The 21,763-nt window shown below is 39.7% G+C and overlaps 1 protein-coding gene and 1 non-coding gene across 3 annotated transcripts; one reads left to right on the forward strand and one right to left on the reverse strand.

Moving 5' to 3' along the window:
* Nucleotides 1-309: 309 nt before the first annotated feature.
* On the reverse strand, nucleotides 310-21,166 carry LOC137124478 (E3 ubiquitin-protein ligase pellino homolog 1-like). Of its 2 annotated transcripts, XM_067499540.1 has the most exons (7): nucleotides 20,962-21,166; nucleotides 11,958-12,133; nucleotides 6,023-6,152; nucleotides 4,446-4,547; nucleotides 3,408-3,605; nucleotides 3,119-3,307; nucleotides 310-1,930 (listed from the first exon to the last, which is right to left on the reverse strand). In XM_067499540.1, the coding sequence occupies exons 2-7, from the start codon at nucleotides 12,041-12,043 to the stop codon at nucleotides 1,352-1,354; spliced, it is 1,284 nt and encodes a 427-aa protein (XP_067355641.1). In that variant the 5' UTR covers nucleotides 12,044-12,133; nucleotides 20,962-21,166; the 3' UTR covers nucleotides 310-1,351. The 2 variants fall into 2 exon arrangements, with proteins under 2 accessions (XP_067355641.1, XP_067355642.1); XM_067499541.1 differs by lacking the exon at nucleotides 4,446-4,547.
* trnat-ugu (transfer RNA threonine (anticodon UGU)) lies at nucleotides 3,922-3,994 on the forward strand. The gene has a single exon. It is a non-coding gene; the product is annotated as a tRNA-Thr (tRNA).
* Nucleotides 21,167-21,763: the final 597 nt, after the last annotated feature.

Raw genomic sequence — 21,763 nt, forward strand, 5'->3', positions numbered from 1 at the left:
ACCAGAGACAACATCAGTAGTGTGTTTGTATTTTTTGCAGTTGCACAAAATTATCAATTTGAACTGACTGCAAAGTTGCCAGGGTAACAAACACACCTGCAGTTTGAAACACACAAAATGAGTGTGTGCAGTTGAGGTTTTATAACCACTCCTAGATCCTCTTCTGTTTCCAGCCCCAAAGAGTAAATATTAACATGTGTAGTCTTTTCAGAGACGTATTATAAATGAAGCCAATTTTCAGGATAGGACAAGATCAAAACTTCCTTAGAAACGGGAGCGTGATCATAAAACCTTTAAATACCAGTGGAGGTGAAGTGTTTAAGAGCATGGATTATCCACTGAAACCGTTGTGGTTCCTAATTAACTACAGAGTAACACATTAATGTCTCTGGTACATTTTTATTTTTTTGAAAAGAAATTACAAATATCAATTCTAGATGTGTTTAAAGTCACAACACAGCAGCTTTAAAAGTGTCCCATATATTTCTTTGCTACATTTGGGGCGACTGTGGGGCAGGGGGTAGAGTGGATATCCACCACTCGTTGGTTCAATCCCCAGCTCCTCCAGTCACAAGTCGAAGTGTCCTTGAGCAAGACTCTGAGCCCCAACTTAGTTGCTCCCGGTGAGTGTTGGCCAGGTGCATAGCAGCTCCCCATCAGTGTGTGATTGTGAGTACAAATGGGTAAATGAGAAGCAGTGTAAAGCGCTTTGAGTGCCAATAGTAGAAAAGCGCTGTGCAGACATTTACATTATGATGGTAAAAAGCACTTCTAATTATTCGGTTCTTCTCTTTTCCTGAAGGCAACATCATTAACGAGAAAGGTCACTTGGTTTCAAGGTGAAAGGTAAAATACAGGCATAAGTTATAGATCAGCACAAGACACAAGGTCAAAGTTTGAGTCACAATTTTTAAACTTCCCTGCTTAAAAATCCTGTGTTGCCCACAGAAAAGCTTCCAAACCAACATCTGTTCAAAACGAGACACAACTGAAACCGATGATCACGATCATATTGTAGTGTTAATGATGAGGCAGTAATCAGCTGTAGAGAAAGTCTGGGAAACAAGACTGCTGTTAAATTCTGCATTGCTTTTTTTAAAGAGGTAAAAGAATAAATAAAGTTTAAGGCGAGGCAAACATTAGCACAGCTGTTCCAGACAGTAGCTGCGTTCAGAGGAAGACAACAATATGATATTTAGAAAAGACCAGAAATCAAATGAATAAATGCACCTGGTCAAAATTAAGTTAAATTAAGTTATAAAAAAGTGAGTTAGGAGAATTTCCCCTAATTCAAAGCTGTTTGTTCGACTGTCTATTGGTTAAGGCTTAGGATAAAATGCCAGAGGGGTTTTTAATCCAGCGGGCTTTGGAAGATGAGTCGGACGCAGCCGGACTCTTCACCCAGTGGCAGGATGCAGAATGGGCAGGCGGCGTGGAAGGCGTGCGTGCCATGCGGCAGCAGGATCTGGCTCCAGTACACCGCTGTCTTCTCCGAGCAGACGTGACCGCAGGGGACGAAGGCATGTGTGGGGGGCTCCGCATCAACGTAGAAGGCCGCTTCACAGCCCAGCCACAGCGGGACATAGGGGCCTCGTGCCCGGCACATGGGGCACTCTCTTTCCTGACACTCTGCCTCCACCTCGGGTTCCCGGCGCCCCCCCCAGCCATGGTAGCCATGCACGTGACCACAGCGCAGGTAGGCCCAGGGCTGCTTCTCATCCAGGACATCCTTGCGACGAAGGCTGGGGAAAGCCAGAGTGTTGAAGCCCACGGGGCACTGAGGTCGGCCGGCGTTCAACTCCTGCCGCAGTGCCTCCAGGTGCTTGACTGTGGGAGTGTGTGCCAGGCCCTCTGCTGTCCGCCACAGCAGCGTGGCCCCGCACAGGTCGATAAGCGAGCCGTCCACCAGCTCGTTGGACTCAGAGTCCACCTGAAGAACAGAGGAGTAAAAGAACATCAGTTACTCACATCACCATAATGTGCAAATGCTACGTTTAACTTCACTTTATTTACTCACATCACCATAATGTGCAAATGCTACGTTTAACTTCACTTTATTTTAAGAACATTTATGGCAACAACATGCTGACATTACTTGCAGCATCAGCAGTAGGTTTATGCATCAAATTAGCTCATCACCTTTAATTGACTTTGAGGGAATAAGTTTCATGTCCATGAAGCCTTCTGAAACCCCCCAAAACAACACAGATCTGTACCCAAATACACTGTTGGTGTTCGATGTACAGTAGTTTAGTTTAGTTAACATTTCTCTCTGAACTGTAGTAAGGTTAAAGTAAAATATTACATTAAAATATTCAAGTACAAGTCTCAAAACTGCATTTAGGTTCCCAGGTTGACCTTTTTTTTTTTTACTGAAGTGATTAGAAATATATTTGAATTTTTGCAGAAATTTAAAATGTATGATCAGATGAAGCTGCACATAATACTGAACAAAGCCGCTTTGTGGAAACTGTGATTCTGTGTGCAGCAGCTTCCGTTTGGGCTGTAGAAAGACATTAAGGCTATAAGGAGTATAACGTTACAACTGAACACATAAAACGTTTTTGCCAATGTTATGCACTGCTCCTCTCTTAAAATCAAGACAATTTTAACAATTAAACTACGGTTTGACAGCCACAGCAATTTCACAATGCCAAAGAAACCGAGCTAGAGTCTGCATTTGTTGGTTGTGAGACAGGCCAAATTTCACCCCTGGTTTCGACTTAGTGCATGTGATCCCTAATGTTTGTACCCTGTTGTTCACTCTGTTGATAAAGGAAACACTGATCATGTGGTGGACACTGTTCTCTGCACACATCCCAGCTGAACCACAGGATCACACAGAATATCCTCAAACAACCACCAAATAAAATTGTTTTTCAAGTTCAGTTTTAGAGGGAAGGTGGTGAATTTGGGGCGATGATTCATTGCCACATAAACTGTTAACAGTTAAATGGAAGACTGCGATTTGTGGCATCGTTTTACATTATACCGTTCAAGTGCTCCAGTTTTCAACCATCAGTCCACCACAGTTTGCTGTATCACACAAATATTTACTGCCTTTGCTCCATTTTCCCGTATTTACGGGCTGTACACATGGAACATGCTTGTGACCCACCATCTTGCCTCTCTGCTGAGCTGATCTGGTCTCGCGCAGTGTGAAGACATTGCCGCAGACTGACATTTCCCTCCACAGGCCGGGTTTAGAGTCCTGGCTAAAGCCTTTGTGTGGGTGCATCACCAGAACGCCATTGGTGGTCAGGCCATCCATCTGACCATCATGCATCCTCCACTTGGCTGCCTTCTCCTGTTGAAACATAAAATAATAATGTTTTGTCTTACTCCAAAACAACTAATGTAACTACAGAGAAGAGAAATGATGAATGACACCAGTTAGGTCAGCCAACCCCTAGGAAGATGTTCTTGGAGGAGTCGAACCCCGCTGCATAGATCCGTGCAGAGTAAGGAGGGTTTCTTTGGCAGATGATGCGGCAGGCGAAGCGGGAGATGGTGCTCTGAACCGTTTGACTGTCTGCATGGGTCTGACCACCAGGCACCGTGTCTGTCACCACAAAGTCAATGGGACTCTCTGTAGAACGACCAATCTGTAATTATACACGCATGAAGTGTTAGATTTATGTTTGGGTGCTGGCACCTACAGACGTTAATTATCTTCAGAGCATGTATGACTGAGTCGAGTATTTAATGAGCTTCAGCTGTTACATTACAGGGAATTAACACAGATTTTAGTGGCTTTTAAACCCCACAGTCCACAGTATGACACTGTTGTCATGTAAATATTGGAAATAAAAGACTTTTATAGACAACACTTTACAATAAGTAGTGGCTAAATGTCTGTGAAGACTCAGTCATCCAGGTGAGGTTAAGATTTGAGACAGGCTCAACAAGCACCCGGTAAGTGGCTCTGTAGCTCAGTGGTTAGAGCACTGGTCTTGTAAACCAGGGGTCGTGAGTTCAATCCTCACTAGGGCCTGACATATTTTTAAGGTCACTGACTGCAGACACTCTAATGGAGCAACTTTTGACCATTCAGGTATGGCTCAGCTGGTTGAGCAGGTCGTCCACAAACTACACACTCAGTGGTTTGATCCACACCTCCTCCAGGCCACATGCACACTGAAACTGCAGGTCGTAGCACTTGAATGACAACTTTCCCTAAAAACAATCTATGTATCCATAGGATCTATGGACAACATCAGGTTTCATTTACATACAAGTGCTGCAGGTAGACACAGTAAAGTCAAGTTAAACTGAGCTAAATAAGAACACACCACAAAGTACAAGATGAGGTAATATGTAGTTTAACACTAAAAAGCTAAAGCCATGTGTATGTCTAATCTTTGAGTCTTTCTCAAACTGAAGAGTTGATTGATCTTCATTCAATCATTCTGTCCATTAGGTACAGTTTGCTGGATATTACAGACCTGGAACATGTCTGTGTTGCTGTCATGAGTGTACTCCACCACCACCGTCTGGGACCGGGACAGAGTGTATGAGATACTGTGCTGCTCCTTGTTGTTGACAGCCTTTAGAGACACACAACACACATGCACTTTTACAACGTACTGAATAGATGAAACAGACTGTAAAATCCAACTGATACTAACACAACATGTAAAACACTGGAGAAATATGGGATAAGCTGTTTCTGGTGCAATTAGCTCCCTGCCGATGCCTCACACTTAGGCTGTGTTCACCAGCATCTTTGTGCTGTAGGTTAAACAGCTGCCCAAATTTCACTGTGCTCAGATCAGTTCTGACAGGTCAAGCGGACGTATTCCTGATCAATCATGGAGTAGGAGTTAAGCTTAATGGATTCACTTTAAAAAGTCCCCAGCCTCTGACAGGGGGATAGATAGAGATAGATAGATAAATTAAACAGTTTTAGGGATGTTTTGAAAATTGTGTATTTAGTAAGCAACGTCAAAGTGCAAAATGCGTCAAACATTCACAAAAAACACTAACACATGTTCTTGTCAAGGGCTCATCCAGGATTTAAAACCAGCATCTCTGGAAGCTAAAGTGACAATCATACCTCTAAACCAACGACAGGAAAAAAAAATTAAATACAATTTCACAGGAGGAGATGTGGTAAAACTGCTGATTCCAGTAGTAAAACAGCTTTGGAAATGCTGAAACATCACTAAAGCTCAATTTGACAGCACTACCCCATCAGATTCACAATAGTAAGTCTGCAACAACTTGAGATTTTTAGATAGTAGCCACATCCTGTAAGGGTCTCAAGGTTTTAGAAGTAGTTTTACAGTGCAGTGAGCCCTCTCTTAAAACCAAGAAACACTATTTTCAAGTGTTCCTCTGGTATTAGAACCCAGGACCTCTTGCACCCAAAGAGAGAAAAAAAAAGACCAAACAAGCCAGCATGATAAAGATTATATGGCAAAAGTGGGGTTAAACTTCGTGGGGGCAAGTTGCTGCACGTACCAGTGAGATCCGGGATGTATAGGAGGTACAGGTGTACATTTACATGATCAAAGCTTACTGGACGCCACTGACTAAGGCCTTTTTTTCCCCCATGTAAAAAAAACTGTGTGAACACGGCCTTGTACAACATTTAAAGTCTTTACTCCTATACTATCTTTTACAGACTGTTATTTCACAGCAGGAGTCATGTTACTCAATGCTGGTGGCAGGTGCTGTTGTACCAGTGAGACAATGAAATAAGATCGGATGGACACACGGATTTATGTGTCTAAAGTTAAAACACTGTATAGAATACAAACAGTGGTTTGTAATATACACAGATATCATCAAACAACTCTGGAGCGTTACTAGAACGGCAGCAGTGTTTTCTAAGGGAATGACAATCTTAAATACTGTGTTACCATGAGAAAACCCATAGAAATGCATGTTTTAATGTGCATGAGTGTCAACAGTGAAGAATTTTAAATGTAGAGGCTGCGACTCACTCATTAAAATTAATTACAAGGTCTATGTTGCCTGTTGTAGACCGACTACTTGTACCTGTGTGTTGTGACCTCACCTTGGCAGCCTGAGGCGTGCAGGATGTGTGGATGGTGCTCGGTTTCACACCATTGGCTTTGTTCCTGCGACACAGAGAAAAACGACTTTTCCGCCTCCCCTTGTCGCCACTGGGCAGAGAGCCGTTACACCTGAACACACATGAAGAAAAGTCAGTCAAAGAAGATCAGCTTACTGCTGGGTTATGAACATGCTGTTTAGCCATGTTGTTATTTTTTGTGTAACGTATGCAATGAATAAGACTCCACAAATGAACAAGACTCACAAATGAACTTGTTGTATTCAATATTTAACTGGAGTGGATTTCTGTTTTCTTAGTTACAGCAGATTTTAAAGTAATTGTTGTGTGGATCTGGACTACAAACATGTGATCTTAGAGAGTCATTACTTATCCAACAAGTCACAGCTTAAATGCCAAAGGAACAAAAATATAAAGGTTATTATTGTTTACCCAGAGAGTCCACCAGGCTTAAAACCAACCAGCTGCTTAATACTACAGTACTGGTGTGATGTTAAAGTGTTGAAAGATTTTGACACCATCTAAAGTCTCAGACAGTTTCATCTCAGACCCAAGACACATCATGTGAAGCAAACTCAATGGCCCCAACCTGACATCTCTCAGCTTCCCCGAACCACAGCCTCTCCCTCATGAAGTTTCTCAACATATTTAACTGGATTTATGCTGCGTTGCTGCTTTCAGAATAATGAAATCTAGCAGAGTTGGGACAAAGTCAAAGTTGACATCCTAAATCTTTTTGTTATGAGTCCTTTTAGGGCTGTTTCTTAACGGAGTACCATCCATCTATCCATTATCTGGAACCATTTACCTCTGTGCTAACAGATTAACACAGGCCTCAATGAAATTTAAACAAACAATACAAATTGTTATACAAATTAGATGATTCATCTCTTTTCTGTTTCTTGAATGAAAATGTTTTTAAGATGTCTTGGTAAAATGCGAGTCCTGCTCATAAAACATTACTAAAGAGTCATGTACATGCTTCTGCAACAAGAAAAAAAAAAAGCAGATTTGAACTCTTTGTAGATAGTAAGCTAGTTACCAGTTCATCAAGTATGCAACTTGATTTTGCACCAAACAGCACTAACACATAACATGAGCAGCTGGTAAATTCATAATCTCTCTCTCATATTTGTTTCTAAACATAAAAAAAAAAAAAGAATCAACATATAAATCTGACGGTTTTGGAAGATTGATGACAGGAGGTTGGCAGTTTCCTCCTGCTTATTGTCTTTGTGCTAAGCTACGCTAACGGCCACGCTTATGGTGCAGTCTTTTTAAACTGGGATGTCCAAAACTGGAATTACCTCTCGAAGAAAGATTTACAACTTGAGTCAGAACAACCTCATTAACCTCCTAAAATTTCAAGATGGCTGCTCCATACATAGTAGGATAAAAAGTGTAGTAATATACAGTTTATTAACATGTCTGTCTTATTTGTGTTAAAACAGTCCTGTCCAGTGTCAACCTGTGGACATGTTACCACATAGCTTGTAATTCCGAAAAAAAGCAAAATGCAGTGTCATAAATTGGTATTGCTAACTGTAGCTAACAATAGCTAAAGGAAACCCGACTTCCCCCACTACTCAGTTTTATAGCTTGGCCTTCGGGAACACAGTCAACTCGAGTGTGACCCCAGCTTCGACTTCCGTGGTAAATGAGTCAGTGTTATCTCTGTACTGCAGGTAAGTGGGAAAATGAGTGGATTTCCCAAACATTACTTTGACAGGAAACGTGAGACAGAATACGCTGACAGGATTTAAGTCCAGATTCAAAAGCAGGATGCTTTAACTGAACTACATCAACATAAAAAAAGACAAATATACTTGTCCTGAGCTGTAGTGCATTTGAAAAGTTAATTGTGAAAGCTAAATGTTGAGACATTTGATTTAGAGTCAGTTTAGCTGGAGGTTATCTTCAGGGCCACACTGCTCTCAGCCACAGGACATATAAACATGGGAGTTCATTAAAGTTTTAAGCCATTCTTTCTCTGAATAATGCAAATGTCTTATGTTTCAGATCAGTAACTGTCACCTACTTTTTTAGACAAACTGACACCCTCCCACCACCACTGTGGCTGCACTGTATGACCCAAAACACAACCTTTATTTTCATATACTAGATGGCTCTTTAAAATTAAACCTTATGATCATGATAATTGTCAGTTGCAGACTCTCCCAGACTCTTTAATTCCACATATGGACACTATAATACAAAAGCAAACAAAAGGTTTGAAACCACAGCTCAGCCACAACTTTTTCTTTACTGTGTCCACGGTAAATGGGCTCCAGTCAGGAAGTCAACTGCATTCTTTACTGTGGTGGAGCTTCTCAACACATTTAACTGGATTTAGGCTGAGTTATGCTGCTTTCAAAAACAAACGACAGGACTGGATTTGACCACACATAATGTTGTGGGCGCACAAAGCTTAAATGAAGGGATGTGTTTAATTTATCTGAACAAACCTTCTTATGATACTTTGTGTTCAAATGCAGAATTCCTGAAATCAATGGCATCACTGCACAGTAGAGCTGAGTATCGACCCTCAACATTTTGTTCATCGATTGAGATTAGAACACACTGTACAACTCTTATTGTTATCCAAGTGATAAAAAGGGTGGTTTGCAGCGATGTTATTGATACATCATCATTGATAAGTAAACATCTGTGCATATAAGTGTGCGTCAGTTCTGAAAGTAAGACCAAAACAGGGACACAGTCTTGTGCCAGACTGTTGCAGACATCCCACCTTGTTGAATGAACAAAGAATCAGACAATCAAACACATTATTCAAATAACTGATAACATATCCAGCTCATTTAACACTGGAGTAACCTAGTTGATCATCTGATTGAGAGTTGTAAAACTCTGTGTTTTATGATGACGGGACAATTGGGTAAAAGGCAGACTACAAGGACCAGCTTGCTATACACTGCACAGCATATGTTTGCTTGCATTTAGCTGTGGGAAAGAGTCGTTACCACATTGCTGATTAAGCGCTTAATGTTTCTGTGGCTTTGTAGTGGAAACCCGCTGCACCAAAGCACAGAAGAGGAAGCCTGTGCTTTTCATAGCAATCTTACTGCAAAATAAGAAGTTTTTTTTTCCCCTCAACCTTTATATAGCCTACAGTATGTAATCAAAATATGTTCAGTTTCTGGCCAAATAAAAAAAAATAAATAAATAAAAAACTCTAAATAGTTGACAGGCTTAGTGGGACTCTTGTTATTTTGTATCAAGGTTGTGCTATAATGTATTGATGTATTCACGAGCAGAGACTTCTTCAAAAACTGTCTGGTGATGCATTCCTGAAGTCACCATCAACAGCTCCATCTTCTATGCTGTGGTTTGCTGGGGCAGCAATATGAAGGTGGGAGACAGTAACAGACTGGACAAACTTAATAAGGACGACTGGTTCTGTTCTGGGGGAGAAGCTGGACCCTCTGCATGTTGTGGGTGAGAATGTCGTCCAAACTCCTCCCTCCCACCCAGTCCACTGTGAACTGGCTGCACAGAGGAGAACTTTCAGCCAGAGACTGACAGGAGATACTTTCTCCCAGTGGACATTCAACTGTTCAACTCACCCCTTTCTGTAAAAAGGAGGGGGACTAAATGGTCCAAATGGACAAACAGTATTGTTTTTATTTCATTTATTATTTTTATCTTTTTTATGTTTACACCTCTAGCGGGGTTTAATTTCCCTTATTCTGCCTTTTTTCTCTGTGTATTCTGGGTCATACGTGTGCACTTTGTCATGTGATGTGAAATCGTCAATTCGTGAACAAACACTTTCTGATTTACTCTGTGACCACACATCAAAATTTGTTAGACAATATACGTCCATGCAGATAAGGACAACAGAATTGTTGTCTTAAAAATGCTGTAACTTTATTAAAGAGCAACAGCCGTCATGCCCACGTATTACAAAAGCAGGGCGGGTGACAGCTATTGTATGCCCCCCTGCCACAGCCAACAGATACCACAAGGACCAAGTGGTCAAACTTTTCCTACAGTAAATATCTATCCACAAAAACGTTCCTTATCTCAGTACCTAAGATCTACGAAACAGCACAAACAGTGGGAGCACAGACTGTGTGGTTGGGAAAAATAACACGTCCAACATGGTGAAAATGAGGTGACTTGTGACCTGATGACATTGTATGAAAACACTCAATCCTAACACAAAATTTGCTTCAAAATTACTTTCAACAATATAGAGGTGCATTGCATTCACCAATGAAAAAAAAAAAAAAATTAAGAGACCTCATCTCGTAATTACGAGAAATGGACCTTCTAAATGAGAGTTACAGAAATACGGATCATAATTACGAGATACGGGACTTAGGGGTCTCATAAATGTCAGAAAGACCATTACTTATAAGGTTTTTGGGATGTCTTCAGTATCGCAGTAGTTCTAAGATAGTTTTCATAATTCCAAAACTCTATAGTAAAACAGAACTGTTGATAGATAAGTCAGAGGACTTTGCTTTTCAAAATGTCAACAAGTTGCATGTTTCTTCTGAGGCAGGAATTGAAAGCTACACTTAACTTGCCTGAGAATCATCATTGTTCAAGTTCCCTTCATTGCTACTTGGAAATCAGTCAGTAATCTGTACATCCAATGGTACAAAGCGAAGACGAACCGGTAACAGTCAACTCTGCATATTTGCTGTGGCTAAATGTAAACAGAAAGGCTAAAATAAGGCCAAGTTGAAGCCCACAGTGCAACTTTCTGTATCTATGACGACACAAAACTTCCTGTTCCTCTTCTCAAAAGTTAATGCATTTAACATGAAGTGTTTAGATCCAGATCCAGAGGATTTTTAAATTTGTTGCCATTTGAGATGACAATGGCATCATGGTTTAGGATAACCTCATTTAATTCTTAAATCTTCATTTCATTTAGGCGATTCAAACACTCACTGAATATGATCTTAAATATCAATTTCTGCATTTCATTTTTCCGTGTTCAATTTTCGACATAGAATTTTAAATAATCATAGACCTCACTGGTGTGGCCAACTTCTACTGCAAAAAGGAAGAAGCGTGTTGCCATGGATACGAAGAGTCACACTGCTGGCTGCAAAATGAATCTCGCTTCATAGTTTAAAGCGAGGCTCAGTTTACAGCCTATTTGTTGACATTTTAAAAAGCTAAATCTGCCGAATTACCTATCAACAGTTTTGTTTAACTATAGGGTTTTGGAAGTATTGGAAACTATCTTACAACTACTGTGATACTGAACACATCCTAAATTTGCTTAGTTACAGTAATGTCTACCCCTTGTGTGTCATATTGGTTTGAACAGCCAGTATATACGTTGCCCCTTGTGTGTATTTTGTCTTTGTTGTGTTTAGAACTTGTGTTGTAATTTCAGTTGGATAGTTTGAGTTTAGCAATATTTTGTTGACCTCTTTTACGGCCCACATTTTGTTAGTAATTCAAATTATTTCTTTGTATATGGTACATTTGGGATAAATGAAACATATTTTCCTTTGAGACTTTATTCCTGTGTCCTGTGGCTACCTGCTCGGTCCATGACAGAGATCCCCAAGTCCCGTATCGCGTAATTACGAAGAACATAATTTGTAAATACAAGATTCGTGTCTTGTAATTACGAGATATGGTTCTTGTAATTACAAGATAAGGGCTCTATTTTTTTTCCTTTGGTTAATGCGCCGCCATACAATATCCAAGCAGATTAAGTTAGACAATGATTAAAGGTTTACTTTTCATTCTGAAATATAGATAGGAAACAATCTTGATATTTTAGAGACAATAGTTGTCAGCAGTTATTGTAGGAACACATGTGTAATAAAGAGCCAAAACAAGCAAAACCAATGGTTCTGTAAAACTCCACCTTGGTGATTTTAGAGTTTCAACCACAGATGTAAACCCTCATGAGTGAACATCTTACCCCAGCACAATGAGCTCTCCATATTTGACGGGTCCTTTGGTGGAAGCGGGGGAGGTGGAGATGTTTTCCTGAACAATCGAAAACATCTGTGCAGCCTTCGGAGGAAAAGGGGGATTAGGACTTTCCCACTGTCTCCTTCAGAGTGTCTCCATCAGCAAAGGTACACAACACATTATCTGCAGACGGAAAAAATGGGACATACTTTCAAAGATATGATAAGAATAAGTCGGCAAACATTGCATCGCAGACAGCATATTTTATTCAAAATGTAAAACACCTCTTCAAACATTCATGGGAACACACACAAAGGCTTCAATGCTACACCATTCATCACTACAATACACCCACACTGTCTTTGTCACTCCAAGCTCCCAGTACAATGTATGTATTCACTCTGCTACACTGAGAAGGGTTGTTAGGTATAAAGCAGGGCTATTTGCGGTTGTGTCGGGGTGACTTACTTAGCAGCACTGGTGTAATAATCACTGGTAGCAAGACAGGCATTCATTCAGATACCCAGCTCTGATGTCAGACGGCATAAGAGGACACAGCGTCATCATAAACCCAAGTTATACAACATAACAAGTCTGAATTAATGTGGTGAATTTTATACCCAAACGAGTTGAGGGTGTGTTCAAAAGAACCTTTGCACATAATTTATCTTCTAGCTTTGGGGACAGAGTACGTCAACATTTCTATCCTTTGAATTATGACAATAACTTAGAGCATGTCAGTAACATTACATCTTCTCAGAAACAGGGAGAGTCTGGTCACAACTGTGTATTTTTATGGTGGGAATGGGATTCATCCTCAAACCAGCCCAAATCAGAACATTTTAGTTACACCTTTAAAACAAGCATTTGGGAATAAATGGTGAGGAGTGTCAAGTGGTGCTATACCCAGTTGCAAGGATGTAAAACCAATCAAATCACATATTCTTGGCGATCCAACAGCTCTGCCTCTTATGACCGGAGTCCCTTTGTTTGGGGAGCGAGGTGCCATTATTTTCCGCTCAGGAACCTGTTGTGTGCATGTGATCAGGCAGAACATGTATAAAATGCAAATAGCCACAAAGTACAAAATTCCTAGTGAATGAAATTTTAACTTGGAAAAGGCAGATATTGTTTTTACAATCTCTCAGAGTAGCTGTTAAGAGTTTCTGCAAGTTACAGTTTGAGTGCAGGGAAAACCTCCTTGATAAACTTTACAGTTACACAGAATGTATCAAAAAATCCAGGTTCAAATCAAATTCTAGGATTTAAAAGGCCCTTGTAATCAAATCTTGACAGTTCCATACTGTACCTTAACAATGCATTTATCATTTTTACCCTGACAACAAAGGCCCAATAAAACTGCTGACATAGGCATCATCTATCAGAAAAAGCTGAGCACTTGTTGCACAGGGTCATTAAAAATGTGTGTAACTCTGTTAGTTAAGACGACCCTTCCCAAGCCGTTGATACCATGGTACGAAGCGTCCTGTATATTCTGGTTTTCAATGCCTTTATTGTGATGGTCATAATGTATATTCGGCTAACTGCTTTCATTCTCACCATTCAATTTCACAGAGGGAGAATGAAAGCATTTAGCTACAACTGGCAAATCAATTTTATTCAGATTAACTAAATATTTGCTTTTCAAACATACAACTTGGGGGTTATCAGACTCCTCTTCTCTTAACTTATCCTGTCAGGTGCTGCCACACTCGATCGTCTGTACTGCACATTGATTTGACACAGATTTTTATGTCAGAGGTCCCTGCTGATGTAAACATAACCAATCTTGGGAGAGGCACTCGTGCACACTGGCTTGTGCAAACTCAGTGGATGGGATGTATTTGGAACAGCTTAGGTTATCTGTGTTTTGTCCAGGGACACTTCCAAAGGGGGCGTTGATCCTCACACTACTAACCCTGCAGTTGATGTGGTGCCCACTCTACCTTCCGAGCCACTACCACCCCAAGTTTGAAGGTGTACTTGGATCACACAATGGTAACACATCGAGTTACGATATACAAGCAACTGTAATTTCTGTTGTGTTTTAACATTTTAACTATTTCAGAGTCATCTGTAAATGTATAGAATACTTCTTGACTTCTTGCTTCCAGTTACGGTAACAAGCAGTTTCTCTAGCTTGGTGATGAATAACACTTCAGAACACAACAGGACATAAAGAAGAAAAATAATTAAGTTTTGCATCTTTTAAATGATAGACTTCCTACTGAAGTTCCTTATTTAAGACACTTCAAACAACATTGTAACAGCTGAATTAAAGAAAACAAGAACAATATGACTTGAATTACTGAGAAGAAAACATTTGAATGCTATAGGAACATATAAGAAGCATGTGTGGTGAGATGGTGACGATGATAATCCTTCGTTTGCATTTCTACATGCTAGAAAAACAAGGCTGTTGATGATTCTAAAATTGATTGTTGCTACTTCACAGCTACTTTAAAAGAGAGAAACAACACATCCATCATCATAGCAGCCACCCACAGACAAACTTCAGACGCATTACCCAGAAACCATTCATCTTATTACCTTTCAGGAAATATTGGTCAGTTTTGACATTTTGCAAGCTGTGACCATGAACGGAAAGAGGCTGCATTCTATTGCTCAGGGTTGTCCAGGAAACAGAACAGAATTCCCCACCATATACGACAGCAGAGGTGGTGTGTTGCTGTGTTGCATCATCTGCTAACATTAACATCAAAAGAAAAACCTTGTTTTTAACTGCTTCTGTTACTTTTGTTTGTACAACCACATGCACCACCATCAATATCTTTGAAAAGGGAGTGTCCTTGATTTTCCCAAATTCAAACAATTCTCCTATTTCACCTTTCACTGATGGCCAGCTGTTTACCCTCAGTTCTTTCACAACTGGGCTAAACACTTTTGCCATTTCTGCCTTCATATTAAGTAGTTTATTTAAAGCACACTCACATCCTAATTCATACAGTAAATGCCGCGCTGAGAATCCCACCTAATACCTAAAATCATACTGACATGTGTTGGGACCCTCGTTTTTCTTCTTCTTCTTCTTTTGGCTAATTCCTTCAAACACTATTCCTGATATACCCTGCATCCCTCCTCTGCACATACCATCCTTCCTGCACGGTCTTGTGATATAACCATTCCTGATCCTGTCTATCCTTGTCAATGGTAACACATATCACAGCATCGTTAATTATGCCACCTCCATCAAAAAAAGACAAGAGGTGGGCTCCTGTCTTCATTCTTGCAGATACCGTTCTATCACAGATTAATCCTGATTCTCTTCTCCGTCCACTCCAAACTTCCTGCACCATTCCCTATTGGTAAAACAGTGTATCCTAGGTATTTAAAGTCATCCACCATAACCACCTCTTTCCCTATTAACTGCATTATACTTCCACCCTCTCTCTGATTTATGGACATGCACACTGGATCCGTCCTGGCCATAGACATGGTTTAGTATGGATGAAAACTCGAGCGAAGGACAGGAAGATTGAAAAATGCAGGAATCATTAGCCTGACAAATTTCTTCTGACATAAAATCAAGCTGAAGGAGATTCAGCCATCTTATATCATCTAGACTCACATCTAACCTCAGTAGATCAGTGCTGATTGACATACTGCAACAAGTTTAGCCATTGATTCACTGATAAAAAATAGGAAATGAATCATCAAGTTATCATGTAAAGTAATTTTAAAGGTCAAACTTTGCTTCATCTTATATCTGAGTATTTTCTAATGTTACTTTAGGAAAATGTGATGTGTATGTCTCACAATTTTCTGGTATTTTACAAACCAAGCAATTGATTGTGAAAATAAGCAGATTAATGAAAATACTTATTTGCAACCCCAGCTGACTGATCAGTCATTTTTAAAGGGGCATGGGGCTCCACCATTCTCCCTGTCAGGTCCTCAAAAACATCCAAAGGTTGAAATTTGGCATGTATCCGGTAGAAATTCTTTATATCAGTGGTAGACAGTACTTTTAGTCAAAAGTACAATTTCCATGCATTGGTAGTTTGCTTTGCTTCCTTTTTGTTACCTCATTTGTTTTTACCTAGTGTGACTTACATGTGACACACAAAGCAGCAAAAAAGCTAAGTTGGGGACTAGACAATGAAAGTGCCATAAAAAGAGGTTTTTCAGTTTCACGGGACATGAAGTGCCAGATAGGGATTTTTTTAGTGCATGGGAAGCTGTGGAATAGAAAGGTAGGGTCTGATCTTTCTGATAGTGTAGAGGTAAAATCTGCTGTTTGCAGATAGAGATGTGGTCAGTAAAGGTTACCTGCTGGTCAGTGGAGACCCCCAGAATTCTGGCATTACATGTATTTAACACTTTAGGATACTACTTACTTATGTTACTTAACATAACTAAAAAGATTTATGTATTATTATATAGATAGAGCAGCTATTTGTGGTTATCCTACAATCAGCACCACCTTTACCTGCTGTAACAGTAGCACAATGAAATAGTATAAAATATGTATCATTTCGCATAATCACTACTATTCCTTTTGTGCTTAATGTATATTTTGATGCTAGTACTTTTACACATTGCCTGAGCCTCTTTATAAGGCACATGGTATTCACAGCACCGAGTTCATCCACCCATCTATTATTCATCCATCCGTCAATTATCTGTAACTGCTTATCTTGTTCGGGGTCACATGAGGCTGCAGTCTATCCCAGCTGTCATGTCCACCCTAGACAGGACAATCTCAGGGTCAGAGAGACATACACAATCACACCTACGGTGACCTAAGAATCACCAATTAACCTAACATGCATGTCTTTAGACTCTGCGAGGGAACCGGACTACATGGAGGGAACTCATGCACACACATGTTGCTAACCACTCCACCACCCTGCACCACCCAATTGTGTTTAAATTAATTGTACAATATTGTTTATCTGTAACACAGAGAGAAAACACTTTCTTGTTGAAGTACTTGTACTTTTGTACCTTTTGTACCTTGTTGCCTTTGGGAAACCTCTCTGGATAGTGAAATCTTATAGGTTTGAAGATACTTCTAGTTAAATGTCCTCTGACTGGCCTCAGCCCTCCATTATGAGCTGATTTCAGTAGCCCTGAATACACAGCCAGTGAACTGCAAGGGGACAGAGAACTATTCACTGCCTGTAACTGGACGCGAGATGAGGAGGACGGCTTCTAAAGTGACTTCACTCCTATCAGACAACTGCTCTTTGTGAGTCTCCTTCCTCTCATGATGGCGATGTGTCTAACAGACACACATTGCTCTGTTCCTGCTGTGGCTGAAAACTGATTTTATCTCATGGTTTTTAATTAGCCCCAACTCTCCCTCACACACACAGTTCCATCGCATCTAAGCCAAAGTTTGCTGGCATCTCCATCAATAATCGTTCTTTCTTAACTGCCATTCCACATCCAAACAGCCAAATGTTCCTGTGTATCCCCTCCCCTTACAGTTACCTGACATCCTCACCTTTTCCCATATTTATACCAGCCAATTCCTTTAACACTGTTGTGTCACTGCTCCTGCCTGTGTGCATTTGGATCCTGGTTGCCTGTAACTTTATGCAGAGAGAGACAAAGGGAAACCAGAAATTCTGTTTGTGTTCACAAGCTGTATTGATGTATGTACAGTAGGTTTTTATTCAATATTTACAGTACAGCCTTCAACTAGAACCATATTTCATGATCCCTATCTGTTCATTGGCTAAATGTCAGCTTAACTGGGTCCACGAGCGAGTCAAGCAGTCACAATAAATTCAGATTGTGGATTAAATAACAACATGACAGTGAGAATTCAACATTGTAGTTTTTAACCAGTGACCTTACAAACATTGAAAAAATGAGTTAAACCACGTTAAAAACGCTGTATGTGTAAAATTTTCTGAGTGGGGCCTGGTGGATCAGTGGTAGAGCACTGAGTTAGGATTCAGAAGGCAGGGGGGTTCAAATCCCACCCCACCAAGTGTGGCCCCACCCAGCCACCTTTGGCGACCCACAGCTATTATCCCGCAATCTGCACCTGCGCTTTGCTGGAGCCAGATAATCTACGCTGCCCATATGTTCCTGTGGTTTTGTGTGTTATTTATTCCGTTTTAGGTTAACATTACTTTTCCAAGTCTAACTTTATGGTATGACACACTTATTTCATGGGAGCCATAGTTTTTCACGAGATAAAACAAAATTATTGGTTAAAATCGCAAAGGCTTAACTTTGTCTTCTGCATTTTGTAAAGACGTAAGTCCAGAGTAATATTATTTGGATTTATTACTGCAGCATGGTGTCAGAAGGTGCTGCTTGCTGACCTTCTGTTGTTCATGCACATGTAATGGATCATATCTTCAAAGAATAAACTTTCTGACCTTTCTAGAATTCAAGAATGCAGCGTAAAGAAACTATTTAGATGCCTACAGGCCACTTTGTAAAAGTTTAATGTTTAAATTGAGCAGGCTTTATTTAAAAAATAAAGGGGAAAAACACTGAACAGGAAAAGGGTTCTTTAATGCCAATCATGGAAACAGGTTTCCTATTTAAAGGCCAGTTTAGAAATCAGCTGCTGGAGGAAGCCTGGTGTTACAGGGTTTCTTACTGGGCTACATTAGTTGTGTTTTCACATCAGCACTGAAAAGGAAATGGATGCCTACATGTGCACGAATAATTTAATTATGAGCAGATTATACCCCTTGTAAATAATTTAAACTATTTCACAAGTTAGGATGAAGTGTTGTACATTGATGTTCACGTTCTGCACACACAAAGTGTCTCAATCAGTATACAGTGGATGTGGATATGGTTATGTTTCAGAAAGTAAAAATAGAAAAAGGTACCCACCTATCAACAAAATGTTTTAAATCAAAACTACAATCTAATATGCATTACTCAATGATGAAATTAAAAGAAATATGTAAACTGCCCTGAAGATTGCTTCTCAACTGTCACATGTGGGAACAGGAGTTGTTTTAGGGTCTTACAAAAATCTTTACATACCTTGTTCTTCTTGCTGCCATTGTGCAACTTTAAAGTTTAGTGCTTAGAGTTAGTTGATCCAGTTACAAACTAACTACAAAAGAGGCAATAACGCTTCAACATGGCACATTTTATTCCATTCAAGTGAGCCATAGTAACTCTGCTAACCACTCCTGCAAAAATACATATTTCTTTAGTTTTTAGTAGAATTACCTCCTCTAACTTTCTCTGTTCTTCCCTCTTTGTATCCTTTTCTCAAACGTCATTTGTTGTGAACACTGCATAAACTCCTTAAGTGAAAACTGCTAGTATGATCTATAGGAAAGATCTACTTGAGAGTTCACTTCCTGGCAGTTAATGTCAAAGAAACCAACCTCTCAATTCAAACTTTGCTATAACAGCAGTGATGGTTTTCCAACTTGCCACAACTATATCTGTCAGCACTTGTGCAGTGATGTTAGGACACTCCTTTGTCTTATAGATTCACCCAGTGTAACCTTTAAAAAATACAAAAAATAATATAAAAAAAACACAAATGAATCACCTGCTACTGTTATTATTACTGGGATTCCCTCAATCAGCCAAGGTGGTTGGTCACACAATCTCTAATGTAGCTTGACTTCTTATCCGTGTTGTAATTTCATTGTCAATAAGTACACTATCAATTATGTTTTTGTTAAAAAAAAAAAAAACTCCTTAAAGTAACATTCTAATGTATTTTTTATCTGACGTTTGAGAAAAGTGCATTTTCTAACAAATGAGGTTGCCCACCTCTGCTCAGTCACAGTTGAAGTCGTCGGTCACCCTACCATAGACCTTTAGATGACCGACGACTTCAACTGTGACTGTCACTTCTGTTTTCTATTGGCTCTGCTTCAATACATTCAGACTAACCCTTGTCCAGGTTTTAGTTCAGCGGCTGCATGTGGAGACAGGCTGACATGTCAGTAAGCTTTATTTATGAGCAGGCAGTTGGAACAAAAGGACCAAACTTTAAGTTTCGAAATGGGGAACAAAAGCAGCATCTGCGCGGACAGATGCTCTGGTCGGATGGTGCATGCTAATGAGTTTGTGTGGCCAGAACAAAGGAGGCCAGCTGGGCTGCACAGACCCAGACAGACTGGCCTGTCAACCACAACCAAGACTGGAGCCCTGCTTAGAATAATACACTACATCTATACACAAACCTGTAATTATACTCTATTATCTCACACCATACAGAGTGAATATCTAACTAAACTGTCAGCATTTAGAACAGTTAAAGCAAACGTTTAACATTATTTCGTGCTACTATCCTACATATACAAACTAGGATCTAAGACAAATTCAGTCAGCTGATCCACAGCAAATTAACCAGCAACTATTTATTCAATTCTTCCAGCTTCTAGGTTGTTTCATAGTAAACAGACATAGTAACAGACAAACAATCACTGTCATTACGAGTATGAATCTTTGACATCTACTGTTCAAGCAGCCCAGGTATTTACAGGTTCGTTATAATAATCGAACAGTTAATGTCCAGTTCTTTATTCGTACGCTAAAGAAATCTAAGGAAGTGGACATAATGGTGCGGAGGACCAACATTTTTACAGTAACAGTTCAGGAGACAACGAAACATCAGCCAAACAATGAACGTATTGAGGAACAATCTGAATATGACCCTGCTGATACTTCTTTAAGACACCAACATAATAATGTTAATACAGACATGGTAAGTGGTGAAACCCCGCTTCAAACCGTCCACTAACACCAAAACACAGGTTGTAACATTAACGTTAAATCGCAGACCGTGAACGTTGCTGCAGATTAAAAACGTCTATGAGCTTATGGAGGTTTGAACTGAGGCTCCATACCATGCTCGTAGTGGCACGTTATTCCGCCACTTAGCTAGCGGTTAGTTGATAGTTTTAAACATGTTTGAATTTTGGCTGGTAAAAGTAAAAAAAAAAAACTTTTTTAAAAAGTTGCTAACTAGCTACTTTTTATTTAACACAACGTGTCGCCGTTGGTAACGAGAGAAACTAACGTTACTCATAAAACAAACCTACCGAAGTTACCAGCAGCTTCGTATTCCGCTTTCGCCGTTGCTTGTTCCCGAAAAAAGTTTTATTAACAGCGTCTCGTCAAAGAAAATGTTTTAGCTGTGTTAAATGTCTACAGGTATTTTTGCCTGAGCGTTTTATCCAGCGGCAGACTAATCTGAACCGAGTCCCACTGAGGTTTGACTTAGTCTCACTCACTACTGGAATTGACTCAGCTATATCCGGAGCGGGGTTTCAATTTCCGGTGTTTATTTCAAAATAAAACGAGTTGACTTCATTTCAGACTCAAATCAAATAGTCGATACACCACACGCACAAAAAATCACTTATTATTAACGATAAAATACAGACTGAAATAATAAAAATGTTTTACTTTAATTAAGTCATTCTATTATTATAAGCCACTCTAAGTCTTTGTAAACTGTTTTTCTACACTGACACCACAGGTTGGCAGTAGAGGAGATAGAAAAACCTTTAAATAAGATTTTTCCATTCACAGAAAACATCCTAAATGTACAAATCAACGCGTTATCTTATGTATTTAACTTTCTGCACTATCTGTAAATGTCTATATCATGTGATAAATCATAACCCTCTACCGATATAATGGTATTAATACAAAGGTATGACAAAAATAAAATGTAAACTTTGTAGAGGGCAGGGGAGCCTTTAACATCCAGACCATTGATCAATTTAAAATTAAATTAAATTACTTCATCTTTATAGCTTTTATGTTGTTGACATCTTTGCTATGGTGTCTGAGTTCCAAAATAAATTGATGAAATCAGGCCTTGGAGCTGCTCTATTT

The sequence above is a fragment of the Channa argus genome, chromosome 3 (assembly GCF_033026475.1).
Source record: "Channa argus isolate prfri chromosome 3, Channa argus male v1.0, whole genome shotgun sequence".
In the NCBI taxonomy this organism is placed as follows: Eukaryota; Metazoa; Chordata; class Actinopteri; order Anabantiformes; family Channidae; genus Channa; species Channa argus.

Bases quoted from the DNA above. Each gene is read 5' to 3' on its own strand.
- LOC137124478 (XM_067499540.1), bottom strand. From the start codon at position 12,043: ATGTTTTCGATTGTTCAGGAAAACATCTCCACCTCCCCCGCTTCCACC. The intron at 4,548-6,022 runs GTGAGGTCACAA...GTGTCTCTAAAG, and splicing joins GCACGCCTCAGGCTGCCAAG to GCTGTCAACAACAAGGAGCA. The intron at 3,606-4,445 runs GTCTGTAATATC...GTATAATTACAG, and splicing joins GCAACACAGACATGTTCCAG to ATTGGTCGTTCTACAGAGAG.